Source organism: Harpia harpyja, chromosome W, assembly GCF_026419915.1.
Source record: "Harpia harpyja isolate bHarHar1 chromosome W, bHarHar1 primary haplotype, whole genome shotgun sequence".
NCBI classification, from domain to species: Eukaryota; Metazoa; Chordata; class Aves; order Accipitriformes; family Accipitridae; genus Harpia; species Harpia harpyja.
Genome location: NC_068968.1, coordinates 789,924 through 810,631, shown reverse-complemented (window position 1 = coordinate 810,631; position 20,708 = coordinate 789,924). Strand labels below are relative to the sequence as shown.

The 20,708-nt window shown below is 40.9% G+C and overlaps 1 protein-coding gene across 8 annotated transcripts in view; it reads right to left on the bottom strand.

Annotated features, from left to right (window-relative positions):
* The window catches only part of LOC128136139 (ubiquitin-associated protein 2-like), a 139,436-nt gene that overhangs the window by 70,921 nt on the left and 47,807 nt on the right, over nucleotides 1-20,708 (bottom strand). For all 8 annotated transcript variants that reach the window (XM_052775314.1, XM_052775311.1, XM_052775307.1 and 5 more), the window contains 4 exons: nucleotides 14,802-14,973; nucleotides 12,941-13,018; nucleotides 2,550-2,604; nucleotides 1,248-1,351 (listed from right to left, as the gene is read on the bottom strand). In XM_052775314.1, the coding sequence (XP_052631274.1) occupies nucleotides 1,248-1,351; nucleotides 2,550-2,604; nucleotides 12,941-13,018; nucleotides 14,802-14,973 (409 nt within the window). The remainder of the gene's footprint in view (nucleotides 1-1,247; nucleotides 1,352-2,549; nucleotides 2,605-12,940; nucleotides 13,019-14,801; nucleotides 14,974-20,708) is intronic.

Genomic DNA, 20,708 nt, shown 5'->3' with positions numbered 1-20,708 from the left:
CTTTCAATAACCATTAATATACTCAGTGCCACTCTCCCACACTGGACTAGAAGGCACTCAGAGTGACAAAACAGCTACCTAATAAGCCCTCCTAAACTCTGAGCCTGTTATTGTCTTCTCTGGTTAAGTGGAAAATGGCTTGTATAAAGTTTAGAAAGCTGCATCTCAAGAGACTCACAGCAGAGCTCAACGGAGCACACCCTGGCCTCCAGTATCAGTCTTTTCCTTCTACCCTTGACACAGGAGTTGATGAAAAATCTGAGTAGGCTTCAGCAATGAAGAGATCAGAAAAGTTACCCTTTGCTGGGGTTAAAAAAAAAAAAAAATCTCTCCTATCACTCAATGGTTCCCAAGTGTGGACAATAACATACATGAATTTCTCCATCCTGACACAGGGTTTCCTTTGTATTCATCTCCTGTCACAGACTATGGGAAGCAGCAAGGTATCCTGTTTTCCCCAATCACAGACAAGCAGGTCACATTCTTCATTTCTGAATCACCACAAGACCACTGTTAAGCAGTTCCTTTCCAAACTCTGTCTCTTGTCTTTAGCCAGGAGTACGTACTTCAAACTTGAAACTTCATACAGAAACACACAGCTGCCTCTATCTTCAGACAGGCAGACTGCTCTTTTGGCTTCCATTCAAGTGCCTACTCATGCTTTAGTTAATTCTTCTCTTCAAAGGTGGCAGATCTTGGAACTCTCCTCCATCCCAGAAACTCACATCCTTACATTCTTGCATTGTACAAGTGGGGCTGCCAAAGCCATCCCAGTGTCACTGAGTGGATTCATGTTTGTAAACAGTTTTTCTTTTCTTTTTCTTCTTCTACTTAGATATTCACACCCTACTGCCCAATGCCTGTGGACCAGTCACTTTTAGTAGGACTTGTACTCCTTAACTACATTAGGTGAGCTCTTAAGCAGTACTTAAGATATCTAAACAGTTCTTCACAAAGAAGGTTCTTCCAATAACACTTCAAATCCCTTTGTCTCTCAAGGGATTGTTAGTACCAAAACAAAAAAATTGCAAATTGCCTTCCTTTCATTCTAACCAGAGTGTTACTCAGGCTACAGCATGTGCTCTGCACATTAGTAGCAGTTAAGCTATAAAAATGAACTAATATCTGTGTCATGTGAGATGTATTCACTTTTTCAGAAGTTAACTGAACACTAACAAAATGGTTATTTTAACTGCAATTTGCTACAGGTCTTCATTCCAATCCTTCCACTTCTTGAAGCATCTTACCAGTTCCATCATCTGCATCATTCTGACCAGTCTCCCAAATCTCTGATTTTGTCCCAAAGCCATCAGTGGCAGAAGACTCTGTATAGTCTGCAGGGTTAAATGTCCTAGAGTTTTAAAAGTTAAGAAATGGAAGAGAACACATGGATCATTCAATGAACACAAGCGTCATCATTTCTAGCTGAAGTTGTATTAGATTTAACATCTCTATTTCCATGTAATTTATCTTGATAGTTTTGGTTTCAAAAGAAATTTTTCCTCTATGAGCAAACACAGATAAAAAAGGGAGAAAAGAGAAAAGAAGTGGAGAAAAAAGTGAGAAAACTGAAAAAAAAATTACTGTAGAGAAACTGAACCAAAACAACAATTTCTGAAAAAGCAGTTAACAGCATACCTACTCCTCCCCATCTTATAAAGCATTAGTTTATATGCACAATGATAAGCCCCTCTCAGATGATAGTTTCTCAGCAGGTGGCTGACTGATGAGAAACCAGTATCATATCCTTTCAGAGCACCAGACCTGCACAGGACAGGAGTCGGAACATCGGTAAGATTATTTCAGAATGCACTCCTGACACCAATGCCAAAACACACAGATGCAGCTAAAAGGTGAAAAAGGATTATTGAAGAAAAACCTCTTTTCAGTTTATCATCTAGAAGGATTATTAGATAAGTAGTATGAGCCTTCTGTTCATCGTGACATCACTGATATTACATGAAATGTCATTAAAGGCAAACACTGAGTGAAAGTAGTAGAGGCTACACTTCTCTGAAGTAAGTTATTCCAACAAAACTGAGAACAAACTTTAGAGCTGCTGATTAACTTCTTTTGATTCTGTTTTAGGGTCAATGTATGTCCAAACAGCTAAAGCATCAAACCTCAAAAACAGGAGAAAGCTTATAATCGCTAGTCTTTCTGGTTTTATATAGAACTTGGACGTTCTACATTACACTGAAACAGATCTTTTTTTTAAATAGACCTAGGACTATCTGTACCACACAGAACTTTCAGCCTCCTAGGCACTATGTGGCTGCTACTGATAGATACAAATGGGTTCTCCAAGTTTGAGATATTAACACTGAGTGAACTTACATTAGGTTTGTATAGGTGTGTCTAGTTAGAAATACTGGTTTAAGACAAAAATAATCCATTAATCATGTAACAGATCTGTGAATTTTTGCATCTATATTGGTTTATCAAACATACAGCAATATTAATACATACAGTGGCAATATTAATATTGTCAAATAATATTGCCACTGAGTTTGATCCTTGCCAAAATCTGTGCTCTGCATGTTTCTTACCCCATGCCTTGGGCTGAAAACCTCCCCGCTCCGCTCCCTCTGCCACGTCCAAACCCTAGGAGAGAAAACACCATTTAACAGCAACAGCATAGAAGCTCCCAATCGCTAGTCTGTCACATTAAAAAATACTATGGTTGAAGAAGAAAACTACTGTAGTTAAAGTTAAACATCATTTACTTCCCAAATTTCCTCACAGGAGAATTTGTTTCCCTAACACACGCAAGTAAGCCACAGTTCATCTAAGACTACACGTTTCAGTAGGACTTGCAATTCTTTGCTATCTTTTCTGTATCTAGTAAAGTAGCTCCAAATGCCAAGAAAAGGACTTACCTAAAGACCCATCCCACGTGAGACTGCTATTGCCAAATCATTAGACATTGATCAAAATTTTGTCTTTAAATTTCTCACTCTTGCCTAAGATGCTCTAGAATCCCAGCCTCCCTGCGTACCCTGATCTCTCAAGAAATTCCCTGTCACTTCTTGTCTGTGAGGAGAAAGTTTAAATACTCCATTTGTTTCCTTCTCTGACTCAGCCCACCTGTCTACCCCTACCCTCCTGTGCTTTTGCCAACCTGCAACCACACATTTCTTCTGCTTCCCTCTTAATCATAGTTACTGACATGAAAATTACCCAATTCAAATTACTCAAACTTCCTTGTTATCACCCACAAGGATATTAATTTCTATTTTAACAGCAACAAATATTTGTTGCCTCCAATTTTGGTTACCAGCCTCAGTTTACAAGCTTCTCGATACAGTGAATGGCTTTATTTTTGCATGTTGCATAGTGCCAACAAGGCATGAAAATTTTTGTATTACTTAACCATCCATAAAGCACACATCTACGTAAACTGTTAGAAACTATTTCTTACATGTGGCATATTTCTACATAGGTTTTGGATTTTTTCCTTTTTTAGGACCTCAATATCTGAGGCTTTTCTAGTTTGTTGGTTTTTTTGAGGAAGACTATGAATATTATTTTGTATTACAAGAATAGGAGGACGTCAAGAGCTGCAGACTGAGAACAAAGCAATGTTTATTTTAACGACAAAATTATGTGGTAATTATAAGTCACCAAGCAACTACAAGTTTACCAGAGCACAAAAGTTATAATCCTAAGTCACCAATACACTGGTTGTCCAAACATCAGAATTACCCATGATAGGCTGTTCGAATTTGGATCAAAATTACCCCTTATTTTCAGGGGACCACCTAAACTGAATAAGAACAGTAGCTCCAGGACATGGTAAAACCAGTTTAGGAAGTTCCTATTTTAAGGACTTTCCTTTCCTTCCCCTCACCACTCGTTCTTCCCCTTGTCTTTTAAAACTTGTACAGTGAACTAGGGCATTTCTGGACGTCTAAAATGTCTACCACCTACATTTTTAAGGACTTCTTATAAGCATCAAAACAGCAGGACAGCTTTACCCACACTTGATGAAAGAGTTTACCCACATCCTATACAAGATGACAACTGCTAGCTACAGAGGAACCATAGAAACCTGCAGAGGAAGGATTCCCATCCAGCAACACAGAAGAACTGAAATCTGACACTAGGCCAGGCCATCTATCTACATTTTCCCATCTTTGCTCTCTTTTCACAATTGGTTGGAGAGAGGACAGACAGAGGTTAGGAAAGAGGTAACAACAGCTGCAACTTGGCAATCGCCATCCCTTTTCACCGAGCCCACACGTGGAGCTGTGCTCTTTGCTCTGCCATAAACAACAGTGCCCCAGACCCTGCTGTACCCAACTGATTGTAACTCGGCCTCTGAACCTCCTTGCTCAGCCTACCTATTCTACTGCTCTTCTCTCCTTAACCCACCTAAAATCCCCAATCTGGGAAGCTGATCCATGGCATAACGGGGTCGCAGCTCTCAGATGCACAGAAGTCAGTGCACTCTGGATTATCTTTCTGCCCAGTAAATAATTTTTTTTAAGAGCAGAACCAACTAAACAAGTTTACTTGGGGACACTGTAGGGTCCATCTATGTAATAAATTTACTTCCTGCAGCTATCAATACAGCATTAAACACCATTTACTAATGATGCACTGTCCTGGTTTCAGCTGGGATAGAGATAATTGTCTTCCTAGTAGCTGGTACAGTGCTATGTTTTGAGTTCAGTATGAGAAAAATGTTGATAACACTGATGTTTTCAGTTGTTGCTAAGTAGTGTTTAGACTGAAGTCAAGGATTTTTCAGCTTCTGATGCCCAGCCAGCGAGAAAGCTGGAGGGGCACAAGAAGTTGGCACAGGACACAGCCAGGGCACCTGACCCAAAGTGGCCAACGGGGTATTCCATAATATGTGACGTCACATCTAGTATATAAACTGGGGGGAGTGGGGGTGGGGGGATCTCTGCTCGGGGACTAACTGGGCATCGATCGGCAGGTGGTGAGCAATTGCACTGTGCTTCATTTGTACATTCCAATCCTTTTATTATTGTTGTTGTCATTTTATTAGTGTTATCGTTATCATTATTAGTTTCTTCTTTTCTGTTCTATTAAACCGTTCTTATCTCAACCCACGAGTTTTACTTCTTTTCCCGATTCTCTCCCCCATCCCACTGGATGGGGGGGGGCAGTGAGTGAGCGGCTGCGTGGTGCTTAGTTGCTGTCTGGGGTTAAACCACGACACATATTTAAGGGAAACCTGCAGTGGAAAGGGGAGTGGAATGCGAGAGAAACACCTATGCAGACACCAAGGTCAGTGAAGAAGAAGGAGGTGCGCCAGAGGAGGCGATTCCCCTGCAGCCCATGATGAGATGGCAGGCTGTCCCCCTGCAGCCCATGGAGGTGAACCGTGGAGCAGATGCCCACCTGCAGCCCGTGGAGGACCCCACGCTGGAGCAGGTGGGTGCCCCTGAAGATGGCCGTGACTCCATGGGAAAGCCCGCGCTGGAGCAGCCTGTGACTGAAGGACTGCAGCCCGCAGAAAGGACCCACGCTGGAGCAGTTTGTGAAGAACTGCAGCCTGTGGGAAGGACCCCACGCTGGAGCAGGGGAAGAGTGAGGAGTCCTCCCCCTGAGGAGGAAGGAGCGGCAGAGACAATGTGTGATGAACTGACCCCAACCCCCATTCCCCATCCCCCTGCACTGCTGCTGGGGGAGAGAAGGTAGAGAAAATTGGGAGTGGAATTGTGCCTGGGAAGAAGGGAGGGGTGGGGGGAAGGTGTTTTAAGATTTGGTTTTACTTCTCATTATCCTTGTTTTGATTTGATTGGTAGTAAATTAAATTGATTTTGTTTTTTCCCAAGTTGAGTCTGGTTTTTGCCCGTGACCATAACTGGTGAGTGATCCTTCCCTGTCCTTATCTTGACTCACAAGCTTTTCATTATATTTTCTCCTCCCCGTCCCATGGGGGGGGGAGGAGTGAGCAAGTGGCCTTGTGGTGCTTTGTTGCTGGCTGGGCTTAAACCACGACAGCTTCACACCGCAATTCAGAGCAGGGACCCAAATTCTGAGCATGCAATCCCATAGTAGCTTAAACCTGTTTAAATCAGAACTACTACAACCGAGGTCTTTCTCACCAGTGATCACAAGGTCTACTCTCTTTCCTGCACTGACAGTTTTGCACGTACCAGTGAGCGAGCACAAAACCACCATCAGAAAACAAAATTATTAGTTCACTGTTGGATCAGCTCTCCGAACCGGTTCCCTGCTTGCTAAATGCCAGGAAAACAGTCACCTTTACACCAGGATAAGCCACCAAAAAAACCTGTTGTCCCCAGCTACCATGATGCCTGCCCCCTTTTTTCTTTTTTGGCTTGGTTAATTTTAAACTTAGATCAATCCTCTGACAAAGTTAAAATGCACCAGAAGACAGACAGGACCAATTCCTCCCAGCGGTAATGCCAGTTTATGCTTGTAATATAAAAAGTATAGCTTTAACACTACTCTAAAAAGATATGTATATATGGTTTAGATCACAACAGTCAATGTTTACAAAATATTTTTTTTTCCTGTGGTAATTCACAATCAGCAATTCTTCTATCAACATTTTTATCTACCCACAAAAAGAGAACAAGTGACTTGGCAGTAGCTCATTAAATCTAGTGAGTCTAAAGAAATAGACTTTCTTACAATCAATCAGCATATTGAGCACAGAAGGAAATGACAGACATCAGGCAAAGAACAAAATTACTGCCTTGCCTCATATAAACCCTCATAACATTTCTTCACATTCCTTTACACTTGGATCTACAAATGGCCGCCTAAAGTATCAAGGCAGCATTGCTTACTCATTTCTGTTCCAGGAAACCAGGACTGGGGAACTATGTTTAAAGTTGATTCTGATCAACATTCCTGCTACTACCCCTATCCAACGTAATTTTAAATTATGAACTATTTAAAACGTTTTTGTTTCCTTTAACATTGTAACTCTGTTCAACTGTGTACTGTTGGGGGGGGGGGGTTCCTGCTCTCCAGCACATCTCCCTCAGTTGACTATGTTCACATTAGCCATCACTTATTCAATTTACATTTTTCTTTTCTGGAATGAATTCTAGAGAAGTCAACACTTATACCCAGGCAGGTGGCGAGATTTTCTGTTTCCACTAAAACCCGTTGGGAGTTCAAAACACTCATAACCACACAATGAAGTCTTCACTCTGGTACCGTCCACGCATGGAAAGAATCGTTCATCTCATTCACAACGTTTCTTCCCCCAAAACAAACGCACACTACATGGGAGCATGAGAAGTGTGCAGTACCACAACTCGGATGGGCCTAGCCCATTAACTTAATAGCCTATTCTGTAGAAAATCCAGTTTGCTGAGCTTGCAGACCTAAATCCTTCCACTGCAACATAGGTGCTTTATTTCAAAACTCAGATTTTCACGCTGACAGGTTTAAATTAGATGAAGACACTTTAAGGTTAAGAAAGAGGCCTAAGAACAGCTGAAAGGAAAAGGAAATGCAGACTGGAAGGGCAGGCGACACCCTAAGATTTGTGCTTATCTCCAACTACACAGTAACTGAACAGCCCTGGTCTCTGCTCTGGAAATGCAGAGCCAGCCATCTTCCCAGCAGACGCCGAGGTGACGGAGGCTTAAACATTATGAAGAGATAAGGAGGCTAAGTATAGAAAGTTTGTATTCTAGGTATTCCATACTACCAAAACAAACACTGAAGCTATATTTAATGATTCAAATCACTTTTGTCTTATTAGTCATCATAAAGCTAGAAGCATTGGATCAGTTTTATATACTGCATGTACTCTATAACCATTTTTAGAAGCACATGCAGAAAACTTTCAACTCTAAATTTATGTTTGAAAGAAAATAAATAACTTATGTTAAAGCTAAATTCTGGTTAATCTCAAAAAAAAAAAAAATTTTACATGACACACACAGCTTCCTAACCAATGCAGAATCAACTACAGCAAAACTAAACAGACTTCAGATTGTGACCTCCAGAAAGTCTGGTCCACATTCATGTTTTAGAAAAACCAACATCCTTACTAGTTCTGGCAAAGGAAATCCAAAATATATCCTGTGCCAACTGTGCTAAGCTTTTAAAACAAGAAAATGTTTAGACATGCAATTCTGGTTACAGAAGCTCATTTTTTTCAAGGATAGCATACTTATCTAAAAAATGTTTTAAAAAAAAAAAAGAACAAGAATACAAGCTGGACTATAGTCAGATATTTACAAAAAGGGTAAGCTGCTTTGCTTTCTTATACAGCCAGCAGAAAAAACAAAAGTTTGAAAGGCTCCTTGTCATGCTGATTAAGTCTAAAATTAAAACATAATGTTTTTCCATTTAATTTTTATTTCTGTTTTGCTAAAAAAAAAAAAAATTCCCTGTCAGCATCCATATTTATGGCATGCTCACGTTACTCTGGAAAGACAAAGAGGAAGGGAATCACAGAACAGAAGTAAAAGCAACAAATCCATTTTCACTTTGCAAACCAGGAGAATTGCTACACATGAATCTGTAACAACTTCTATGCTGAATCAAGTCCAAAAGTTCACCTACCTGCTATCCCATTATCAGCTATGGTCAATTGGATATCTAGGGAAGAGTACAAGAACTGAAACCACAGTACAGTTTCTCTGGACACTCTCCTGGTCTTCAACCATTTGTGGCTCAGACTTCTTCAGCCAAAGATAATTTACATACATCAAAACCCTCAGTGGTTTTTCTTTTTCTTGCTGTGGTTCTTTTTTAGGATTAAATTGTCAAGTCTCTCTGTGTGTACATTTTCAGCACCCACAGCATCTTATTGAAAGGAGTTCCTCAGGTTAACTACATGTATGAAGAACCACCTCCGTAAGTTCATTTTGAACCTGTAACCTACTGACTTAATTTCATATTCCCTCATTTGCATACTTTCTTGGAGTGATCAATTGATTTCCCCACAGAACCTTCTCCACAGAAATTTTACAGATCTCTACCATACACCCACTCAGCCCTCTCTTTTGCAGGTGGAGAAGCCCTAGTCTGCTTGTTCCTCACGCCCCATAAATGCAGTCTTCCCAGTACCTTCAAAAGCCTTTTCTAGCTCTACCACATCCTTTTCAACATGGAGTGGAGGACAGTGGGAGAACCAGACCTGAAATGTTTATGGTCGTAATTTTGTACAAACTCAGGGAACAAAAGATAAGTAATCGATGTAAATCACTTAGGTAAGCAACTCTTGACATGACAATGGAATAGAAGGAACAAATCGACCTAAAACTAGGAACCAGAAACTTTAGTGGGCTGGTTGACCAAGAAGCTTGTCTATACCACATGAATCAGCTAAAAACGTGCCCTTTAGGTGAACTTAACTAATTATAATATGAAGACCACACCTCTAGAAGTTAGGATACCCGCCTCCACCTGAAGACCCTCACCCACTGAGCTTGCGCAGTAAAATTAAAAGATGCTGCACCTTTAAATGAAGATGAGGACACTATACACCAATCAGCTTTAAGATATGGAATTATGGGCACCAGTAAAAGGTTGATAAACGACGAGTATGGTAATTATGCTAGTTTACAATGTATAAATGAATGACTGTTTTAGTGATGGGTGTGCTAGCTTTGTGGGGATACCCCCTAGCACCCCTTTCTGCACAGAACCAGCAATAAATAGCTAATACCTCAACTCTGTGTGTTATTGGCTTGCACATCGGGTGAATGATCCCACAGGTTTTGGGACAACAGACCTGCACTTCAAACTGAAGATCTGAGAACAGTACAAAACAGCAGCATAGAAAAAAAAAAAATATGCCTGTAAAGTTTGTCAATTTGTATATAACACTGCAGCTGATTAAAACACAAATGAGGAAACGTTTTTAGAGCTGACAATCCTAAAGACATAACCATCTTCCTCCATAATTCCTTCACGAGATTCCATTCCAGACGGTTACAAATCCTTGCAATACTGACACATAAATATAATCACTTTGATGCAATTACTATCCATCACAGTATTTTTTACATCTAAATTAAGGTCATTCAAGAAATTCAGTTCTGAAAAGATAGATGGGAAAGCCATCTTAAAAAAAAAAAAAAGTTCCTTGACTCCTTTCCAAGCCAAAGTTTACACCCTCAGTTTAGCAAGCAAAGATTAAGGGCAGAGCAACTTCAGCCAGGATGTATCCTGAAACACATCCTGTGATGCATTTTTGCTTTCTGTTAATCAGTCAATAACGTGTATCTACTTCAAATCCCTGATCTCCTGCATACCAGCAACCAGTGGTGTTTGTACACTGTATACCTACTACCCTATAAAGTTGCAAGGAATGTCACACAGTCATTAATGGAAGATCTACTGCACAACGAAGCTAGTGCCTATGTTGGAGATATGCAAGAAACAAAACAAAGGATGCTACTTAACCCCTGTAAAGGAGTTAACGAGGCATGACCCTGAGAGAAGGGAGCACCCAGATAAGCACAAGGGAAACTCTACTACTGATAAAGTCAAACTTTGAGTGAACTATCCTAATTAACATAGTAAAAACCCCGCCCTCGGGTAGGGAAAGCCCCCTACCAACAGCAGCTCCTTCCTCACGGCGCACGCGCAATAAAAGAGGAGGACGCTGTGACTTTAAGCGGAGACGAGGCTCGCGAGAACCAATAGGAGCAAGGGTGAGCGAAACTGTAAAAGTACTGATCGCTGTCGCGCGGGGTGTATAAATGTTCTCCGTGTGTTCACCGAGGGGTGCTAGTTGTGTGGAGTTACCACCTGGTACCCATCTCTGTGCAAACATGAAATAAACAAATATCTCGGCTCTGTGTGTTATCGGCTCTTCGCACGCTGGGTGAAGAACCCCGTTTTGGGACAACACCTACAGCACGAAGGCTGAAATACTCAGTATCAGGGGTTTTCCCCCTCAGTAAACAGCACATTATCACCCCAGTGTCAATCCCATTTCTGCTATTTTCAGTGCATATCATTTCTTAAAATTAGGCTGTTCTACAGTGAAGCAGTAATACGATGGCCCAGCAAATCTTCCCCTAGAAAGCAGCCAGTAAGATAACCCCAGCCTGAGAAGGTAGCTTAAAATAGAGAGACAGTGCATTGCTCAGATATTAGCTGACCCCTAATTTTGTATCCAATGCCTAGATTCCTACACACACACACTCTGCATGAAACATTTCTGAAAAAGGGTTCTGTGGTGATTACCAGCAATCTATTTACTTTCAGCTGAAGTACTTTATCCCACATTTGACTATCCTGTGTAACAGAAAAGAAAGACTACTGAATGAAATGGCGGGAAGCTTTTTTTTTTATTATTTCTACTAATATCCAAAGAAAGAAGGTCATGCATCACTGAAATACTGAGAAGTGAATTACACAGCTTTATACAACTCCCTGCAGATTTCAAGGGCTTGCATTATAAAATTAAATTAGGTATTTCCTGCCACAGAATACACACACTTGTAATATAATGAGCCTGAAGTTCAACAGGTTTATCATAGACAGTTGCAAACACTTCATTAAGATACTTTGCTCATATGAATGTACAGTCTAAAATATTTGGCAGAGAGATACAGTAATACTATGTACACTAAGCCAGTGAACAGAAATTGGTTGAAGTTGTTCCTGTTTCTTCAGTCAGATATGACAGTTTGATCTGATGATTAAGTGCTTTGGCTTGAGACATATGATATTCATCTAGAGCTACAGTGTTGACAACAAAAGCAGTGTATTGTCCATAAGGTTACAAAGCAAAAAATAGACTGCATTTAAAATTAACCTCTAAGTTTCACCCAACAATTTAAAAAAAAAATCCTACCTTTATATTTATAATTTGAGTATAAAGGATTATTTTATAAAACAAATAACCAAAAGACTTACATTCCATCTATTAACAGTGCTAACATACCAAAAACTGTAGCTGTGAGCTATACCACACCCTCCCCTGCAAAGCTACCTCTCTGCACACACCATTTGGTATTTGCTGATTCACAGGTACAACTGAGTCATTCTTGTAACCCTCTGGAAGCTACATGTCTTTGCATCTTTCCACTCCTTCAAGATGCAGATCTGGAGACTATGAAGTTGGACGTGCCTGTCTTTGAATGCCTCGTTACTGGATATTCCAAAGAGAAGAGAGTCCTCTGAAGGCAGAGTTTTTCACGAGTCAGACATTACTTAAGTACATTAGCTCTGCTGTGCACTTTATCAATTTAACTCATTTAATACCCACTTCCCCACACAATCTGCACTGCACCTCGGTTACTCATTTTCATTCCTCCTGCTCTAAGGAAAAACAAGCCCCTTTCCACTCCATCCTGTGAAAATCCAAAGCAACTACACATCCCTTGATTCCACATCAACTCCATTTTCAACATCTTTCCTATCTCTTCTACATGATAGGATTGGAGTTGTACCTAAGACTCCACAGTATTCTTTTTCCACAGTTCTCATCAACTCTTCCATGTCAAATTCCTTCTCTTACCAAAAAGCCCCTAAGGTGGCTTGTACTTTCCCCGATTGGGTGCCAAAAACAGAAGGCAAGCCTGACAACCAGATCCACCCCAAAGAAACAGCACAAGTACACATCAAATCCTTCCCCAAGAGCCCTACAGATGGAATCTCTTGTACTCTCCTGCTGCCAAGGTGCATCCTGAGGAGCCCAGTGCACTCCCACTCACAGGAGGCTGGCATGAGTCGATCTGGGAAAACAGCTCTCCGTAGCCAGAGCACACAAGCCTGCTACACAGGAAATTACCATAAAGGTGATTTGCGTCAATTCTTTTAAGTTGTTCTGAGACCAAGACATGACAAGGGGTAAGGGAGGGGGATGTACCTAAATTAAAGGTGGCTGAAGTACTTATAGAATCAAAGGATAACCAACAAATGCTTAAAAAGAAGTGTTTAAAGAAATAAATGGGAGAGTTCCATTTCAGGACATGAAATCAGTGCCAGTCCCACAGCAATGCCACCATCTCACCTCTCCCACGGCCACGTTTCCCACGGTCTGAAGGCCTGTCTCCTTGATTGTTGTCCACTCCATTCTCTTCGGCTCTAACTGTGGAGAGAGGACAGCTTAAGAGAAGCTTTAGAGACTCATACATGAGACCATATAGCCATCTGCTTAACCTGAACCCCAAAAGAAAAGGCAAGGTTTTAAAGTGGGCTGGTCAACAGATCTCAGTCACCTCTCTTCTTTGGGGGCCTAACTACAAGCAAGTTATGTTTACTTTGCACTGGACAATTAGGAAGCAAAATATCTAATAAGAGGGAAATGTCCCTCAGCAGACACACTTCTGTTTTTTAAATAAATAAATAAATACATAAATAAATAAAAAATGCAGTGTTTTGCAGCCTACACTATTAAATTAATTACGGCCTCACCTCTTTAACGAGGTAGGAAATAAAGCTGCCTCATACTATGCTTCCTCGATAACGCGCTGAGTGGCAACAGTGAAAGAATAAGGGATAACCAAGAACACAACTCTTCTCCTGTCTGCCCATACCATATCCCTGTACAACCAGGGAAACTTAAAAGAACTCTCCTCTGTATTTAAATCAGAGGGATGATGACTGGGTGAAGGTGAAGCATTAGAAAAGCACTGCAACTTAACTATTTTGTGGAAAACTCCTGAGGACATACTCTGAAAGATGGCTGGCTCCTTGAAGAAAGAAAGAAAGAAAGAAAAAAGACTGGCCACTTAAAACACTTCTGAGATTTTGTACTGCACAACTTTTCCTAATGGCAGCAACAAAATCATTAATGCTTGGACTGGGAAGCTGGAAAGATAATATCAAGATTTGGTGACCATCTGAAAAATCTTTAATTCCAGTTTACAAAAAGAGACAAGCAGCATCTGGCTCTGGCAAAAATTTTGCCCCTCACTTTCATTTTGATGGATCCGATTTACATTTTTTCTAAGCATAGCTGCAAGTTTTATTAATATTTTTTCCTATCTTGACGTTACTCTATTCTACAAAGTTTCACAATATCTTCACTGGCACGATATTTGAGTATATTCCAATAATGAATTAGAAGAGTTGGCTAATATTGTAAATATTTTTCCTGCTTTTAAGTGAAAAGCTAAACATATTTTTTTCATTCCAGTTTCTCTGCTCATCTATCAGTGTTGTGTATGGCCCTTACAGGCAATGTATATAGCTTTGATACTGCTGATAAAACTTAGAGAAAAAAGCAACGTGTATCCAATGGTGATCTAATGTGATGCTACCTAACTTGGAAACATCAGTTTGCTTTTGTACAATATATTATTGCACCTGTATAAACTGTAGCAAATTTTTAAACGTTTCAACTCAAAGAATTTTCTCTGTTGTAGAAACTCACCTTTGGTTGGCTTATGTGAGTAATATATGCTAGAGATTAATAATGATCCCAGTCTTTTCATTCCCCTTATGAGAAGATGAGAACATCTTCAGGTTCTCCCACTCATAAAAGGAGATGGAGTCAAAGCTGGATAATTTTTTCATTAAAAGAAACAAAAAAGTGTATCAGCTGTGCAGCAACATACTTGCTCTCAAGCAGTCTTACAAAGACTCAATTCTAAAACTTACATAAAGAACAGCAATGTGTACAAGATCAATTAATCAAAAAAGGACAGAAATTTAAGTTAAATTGAATGTCTCTAAACAAGCACGGACCATCCCAAAACCAAGTCATGTAGACAGATCAAGCATACCTGTCGCACAAACAAGTTATGATCCCTTCAGCACTGAGCTATAGCTCAGATGGACTTTACTCCATTAAGCATTCACTCTCAACTCAGCCAGTTTCAGCTACAAGAAAAGCATCTGAATCTTTAAAAATGAACCCCTATACGTACACTCTCGGCCACGGCTGCCTCCTCTTCCCCGTCTGTTGGAACTTCCCCGTCCATTGGAACTTCCCCGTCCATGACTCACTTCTCTGTCCCCTCGTTTTTCTCTGTTCTCTTTGTTTTCTGAACTTTCCTTTCCAAGGCTTTTCTTCTTTCCCCCTACAGTCTCCCAAGAAGTCTATTTGGGTAGAATAGAATTAGATACAAAAGTCAAAAAGGAATAGACAGCTCTCAATGCATACTTCCACCTCACACCCCTCCAGTTCATGGAAAAAACCAGGTATTTGCATAATATCACATATGTAATACCTTGCAAACTACACTGATACAAATGGAAACACAGGCTGTATTTTTGGGAAGAGATGAGAAAGAAACAAGTTTTAGAAGTTGAATTTTCTTATGGAATGTGAGAATCCCAAATATTTCTGGCTATAATGGACTTTTACTAGTTTAAGGAAGCCTAGATACGACCGCAATGCAGAAAATCTGCAAAGCAAGCAACAGTTTCCCTCTCAGCTACCCCCATAAATCTAGCAAGTGAGCATGCACAGAGCTATCTTTTTCTCCCAAGGAAATGAAAAAATGCTTATAAGCATCATTGAACAACAGACTGCTGAGAATAAGTACGGGGGGGGGGGGGGGGGGGGGGGAGAAAAAATAAAAAGTATCATCCAGACGTACTAGAATTCAAGCACCAAGAGACAGAATGGCAGAACAACAACTTGAGAAAACTGGGGCCATGATAAGCCAGACCATCTACTCTTAACAGCTACAGCTCATCACACACAGCAAAATACAAGAAAAACTATGTCTAAACAAGACAAGGGACCAAGGTCCAAACATCAGGTTTCAGCTTTAATATTAAACTCCATCTTTAAAATAAACTTAGGGATCGTATCGGCTCTATAGGAATTGAAAATAAAATTACTAAAACACTTGCTAAGAATAGCACAGCAACTCATATATTATGTAATTGCATGGTTAGTCTATTGAGCCGTAGTTGCAAAGCAAAGAAGAAGAAAGGTATTATTTGCAAACCATTAAGATGGCAGATAGGTTTATATATACACATCCCCATCTCTAAGAGCTTATACTCTAGGTATTTAAGTGGGAAATTTGCATATGCAAATAAGGTGCCATCAACTGTGAAACACTACGTAAAGCCATGACCTCTGACAGGCACCTGCATCAAACAAAAAAGGTCGGCTATCAGTACTTTTAGGTCCTGTCCTATCTCCTCTCAATTCAGACAACAGCAACTCAGAAGCCCTCACAAGGTAGGCAATGACCAGCTAGTCCAAGCTGCCTAGAATTGAGAAAACTAATGCTATTGAGAAAGCATGTAACAAAGCAGTTTACAAGTATAAACTCAATGTTTCAGTGTCTCCTTTGAGAGAATAAGTACTAAGAGAATGGTTACTCTAATTTTTTGACATGGTATAGGTGACAAAGAAGGCTGAAATCACTTTTCAATTTAATCTCCAGTATAGAAGACTACACCACCATAAGCCAATTTAGGTGAGGCGCAGACAGCACAGATTAGAAGTACAGAACTACGTGTTTGAGCAACACCATGTTATTTGTGCGACAGAAAACTGTTTTCTCCAGTAACTATCATATGGCTTCACCTGCCATAGCCTGTGTAACTGCATGTGTAACACACAGTAAAACACTCCTAGAGCTTTAGGGACACTTCACAGGAGAGAAAAAAAAAATAACTGCACTGACAACTGAAGAACCAAGTCTATATAGTTCAGAATGCACTACTATTTCACTGATGGGCATGATGCCAAAAGATCTTCAACCATTTTAAGGAATACCCAAAACTAGATGATCCTGCAAAGCTTAAGAGGAAGCAACCTCTCCTTAGTAAGGTTTTACATGACTTGGGAAGGATCAGTAAAAGGATGACTATGAAAGCATCAGATCCATGCTTTCCCACAAAGTAATTTTGAGGAAAGCCTTGAGAAGTTGGGCATGTCCTTTAAGATAAGAGGATGATGCTACCTCTGGGCATGGGAATCCATCACAGACTATCAAAGCTGCCTGGTTTTGTAAGGGAGCTAACTGATTACAATTTCAGCTGAGGATGCCTGAGGCAACCCAAATGACAGTTGTGGGCCTGACCTTCGTAAATATGTAACAGAAGCCTTCTTACTGGCCTGATCTTAGATGGAAAGAAAAATAATCTGAAAGGTCCCCTTTGTTCTATCTTCAGAGGTTTAGCAAGTAAAACATGGTGAGGCATAAAATGGATCTTACACCTGTAGGAAGTTAAATTAATAGAAGTCTTGGGCAAAGAAACATGCCCTTCTCTACTCTCATCCACAAGCCTCTGTCTATCCAAAGCTAGACTGACACAGCTGTTGCAAGTGAAAAGTCTTCATAAAGACTAACAGTCACACAGCATAAAGCCTTAAAGATCACAGCATTAAAAAAAAAACCAAACCAAACCCCCCCCCCCAAAAAACCTGGCAGAGTACCAAAGAAATTATAAATAGACATTCTAGCTATCACTCCTTACTCTTCTAATTCCTCAAATTGGATAGACGCATTTTCTTCCAAATGAGGTAAAAAAAACCCAAATCTTCTAGTGCATCAGAGTGAAACTAGAAAAAGAGATTTGGGAATCTGCATTCAGAACTAGTACCACCTCTGTTTCCAACTTTACATCAAATCTACAGTTAAACTATTCTGCAATATAATGGCCTTAAAACAAACCCTTCAAGTTGGAGGCCCACAAACTTCCATAAAGAAGAATAAATTTCTTCACACTCTGATGAGGACCCCTTCTAATTAATACTCCTTCCTCCTTGACCCCTTTAAGTTCTCTGTATTTGTTTCTGAGTTGCATTTTGTCTATGGAGAGCAGTGGGTTCAGAGGGACTTATCCATATGTTCTGCTCTTTTGACATGTTGCTTCTAACTGATAAATGAGTTCAGAAAGTTTCTTCCATGTCATGATCACTTATAACAATTTGCTCAAGTAAGAAAACATTTAACATTCCCTATCAACCAGAAAACTATTTTCAACTAGAAAATGGCAAATACGAGAAGTACAAGAGAACACAAAACAAGCACATCATTACCAAGACGGATTTAATCAAGGTGAAATGCTCTCTTCTACTCCCAACTTAGCAGCTTGCTCAGTATTATATACTTCTGTGGTTTAGATGACCTCACCTCTTATAAATAAAAAGGGGATAGAAAAGAAAGCCCCCTCAGTCAGAACAGTATGTGTCCTAGATTTAGGGTGTGTGTGGGGGTGAGTTTCCTCATTAACAATAAGCCAGACTACACATCCTGACAAATCACAGGAAATACTAAATGTTCAGCATTAAGAAAGAAAGTCCAGGTGTCTTTCCCAATTTAGATGAGATGGAATCTAGTTTAATGCCTCAGATAAACTGTAATTAGTCCCTCCAGCAAAAACTTCAACCGCAGCAAGACATATTTTCCTGATATCTCTTGGGATAAAAAATTGTTCTGTGCAACATTAAAAGTGACATTGTTTGTTGTTACATACACATTGTTTAGTCTCCTCTTTCTCTTTTTCAATACAGTAATGCAAATGAGCAACACAGTGAAAGGAGTAACTACTTGCTGTATCCTCTTCTGCCATTAGTAGCATTGTCAATGCAACTTTCAGATGTGAAAACCTCCTCCAACTTCAATATTGGCAATGCACACCTACAAAAGTTGCACAACTTAAAATATCTGCCTGCCCTTCAGGTTTATAAAGATTGCCCATTGTGGCAAACAGACTCAGGCCTCAAGATTGTGGAAGTGCTACAGAGTAACTACAAATACTGCAGCATAAAACAGGCCAATGACTGACAGAGCACTGAGTTCTGATGCAGAGTTAAAATTGCTGCATGTAAATGAAAACCGGAGGACTCTGCAAGAGACCAGCTGAATACCCACAATATTTTCAAGGATCACCCTACTCTAAGGTATGCATGCAGCAGAGAAGCTGCCCCAGTGTCCTGGTTTCAGCTGGGATAGAGTTAATTTTCTTTCTAATACCTGGTATAGTGTTATGTCTTGGATTCAGTATGAGAAGAATGTTGATAACACACTGATGTTTTCAGTTGCTGCTAAGTAGCGTTTAGACTAAGTCAAGGATTTTTCAGCTTCTCATGCCCAGCCAGCAAGAAGGCTGGAGGGGCACAAGAAGTTGGGAGGGGACACAGCCAGGACACCTGACCCAAACTGGCCAAAGGGATATTCCATACCATGTGAAGTCATGCCCAGTATATAAACTGGGGGGAGTGGGGCTGGGGGGATCACTGCTCGGGAACTAACTGGGCATCGGCCAGCAGGTGGTGAGCAATTGCATTGTGCATCACTTGCATATTCCAATCCTTTTATTATTACTATTGCCATTTTATTATTGTCATTATTATGATTACTAGTTTCTTCCTTTCTGTTCTATTAAACTGTTCTTATAACAACCCACGAGTTTGGTTTGGTTTTTTTTTCCCGATTCTTTCCCCCATCCCACTGGGTGCAGGGGGAGTGAGCGAGCGGCTTAGATGCTGGCTGGGGTTAAACCACGACAGTCCTTTTTGGCGCCCAACGTGGGGCACAACGGGTTGAGATAACGACAGATCTGGCCAGAGTGTGTTAAAGCGAATTTGTTACAAGCATTCATTATATTGGTCTAATAGTCGATGGTCACAATGTCGATTTATTGGCTCTTAGAGTTGTGGCGCTCGTTTTTAGAGTTCTATTATGTATCACCTCGCTTGCTGTATGTAGTCCCTGTGCTGCTGCACATCCGTGGGAGGTGGATTAAGGTTTTCGCTTTGATGTACTGTGTAATACTGGCTTATGGTATGATAAAATTATCGGTCGTGGGACTAATCCGGTATTTGCACTCAGCATTGTCGTCACCTCTATACTTCGGGAGCCATCTGTGGGAAACTATTAATCATTACACCCTTTACCTTTCCTCCTCAGAGAGCCAATCTATGGGCGAGACACCTTTCTTCCCCTTCCCCTTCTCCTCCAGTCTAATTACAATAGCGTTTGAGAATTTTGAAAATTTTTAATATCCTTGGGATGCTGAAACCAGCATGGTCCTTTTGCTAGGAACTAGCATGTTCCTGAATGCGGGTCAGGTCTTGCTTAGGGTTAAACAACTATTTAAGAATACCACCCAGAGATCTGCCCCGAGGCTGGATAATTATGAGTAGCAGGGTGCGTGGGGTAGTATGGGCAAATGCCTAGGGCGGTGGGCACCTCCAGTGTTTCGGAACTTCACCCTTGAACAAGTGCAGAATCCTGAAAAACTAGTAGAACATTTGGAAAAAGTATGCTGTCACCCTGACAATTCCAGGGAGACACAAATCACTGCAACGTGCTGGGGCCTGGCCCATGCCTATCGAGCCCTGGTCAACACTACTCAGTACCCTCAAGGGGAAGAGAAGGTCTCTGGACCTAACAGCAAGGCGACAGGCACCGCGGCCACTCCAACCCCGGCGACAGGCACTGCAGCTGAACCAGCGAACCAACCCGCACCAGTATCAGTTGCCCCCATACACAAGAAGAAATATACAAAAAAATCAGTTTGCTTAGCGAGGGATGAAGATGAGCCAGGGTCATCACGAGAACAGGAGGAAGAGGCAGAACCAGAAGTAATCACCCGATCCCTATCCCTGAGTGAGCTGCGGGATATGCGAAAAGATTTCGGCCATCGTCCAAGTGAGCACATTATCACCTGGCTGCTCCCATGCCGGGACAATGGGGCTAGTAGCCTGGAATTAGAGGGTAGGGAAGCCAAGCAGCTGGGATCGCTTTCTAGGGAAGGTGGCATTGACAAGGCAATTGGAAAAGGGACACAAGCCCTCAGCCTCTGGAGGTGACTCCTGTCAAGCACGAAGGAAAGGTATCCCTTCAAGGAAGATGTTC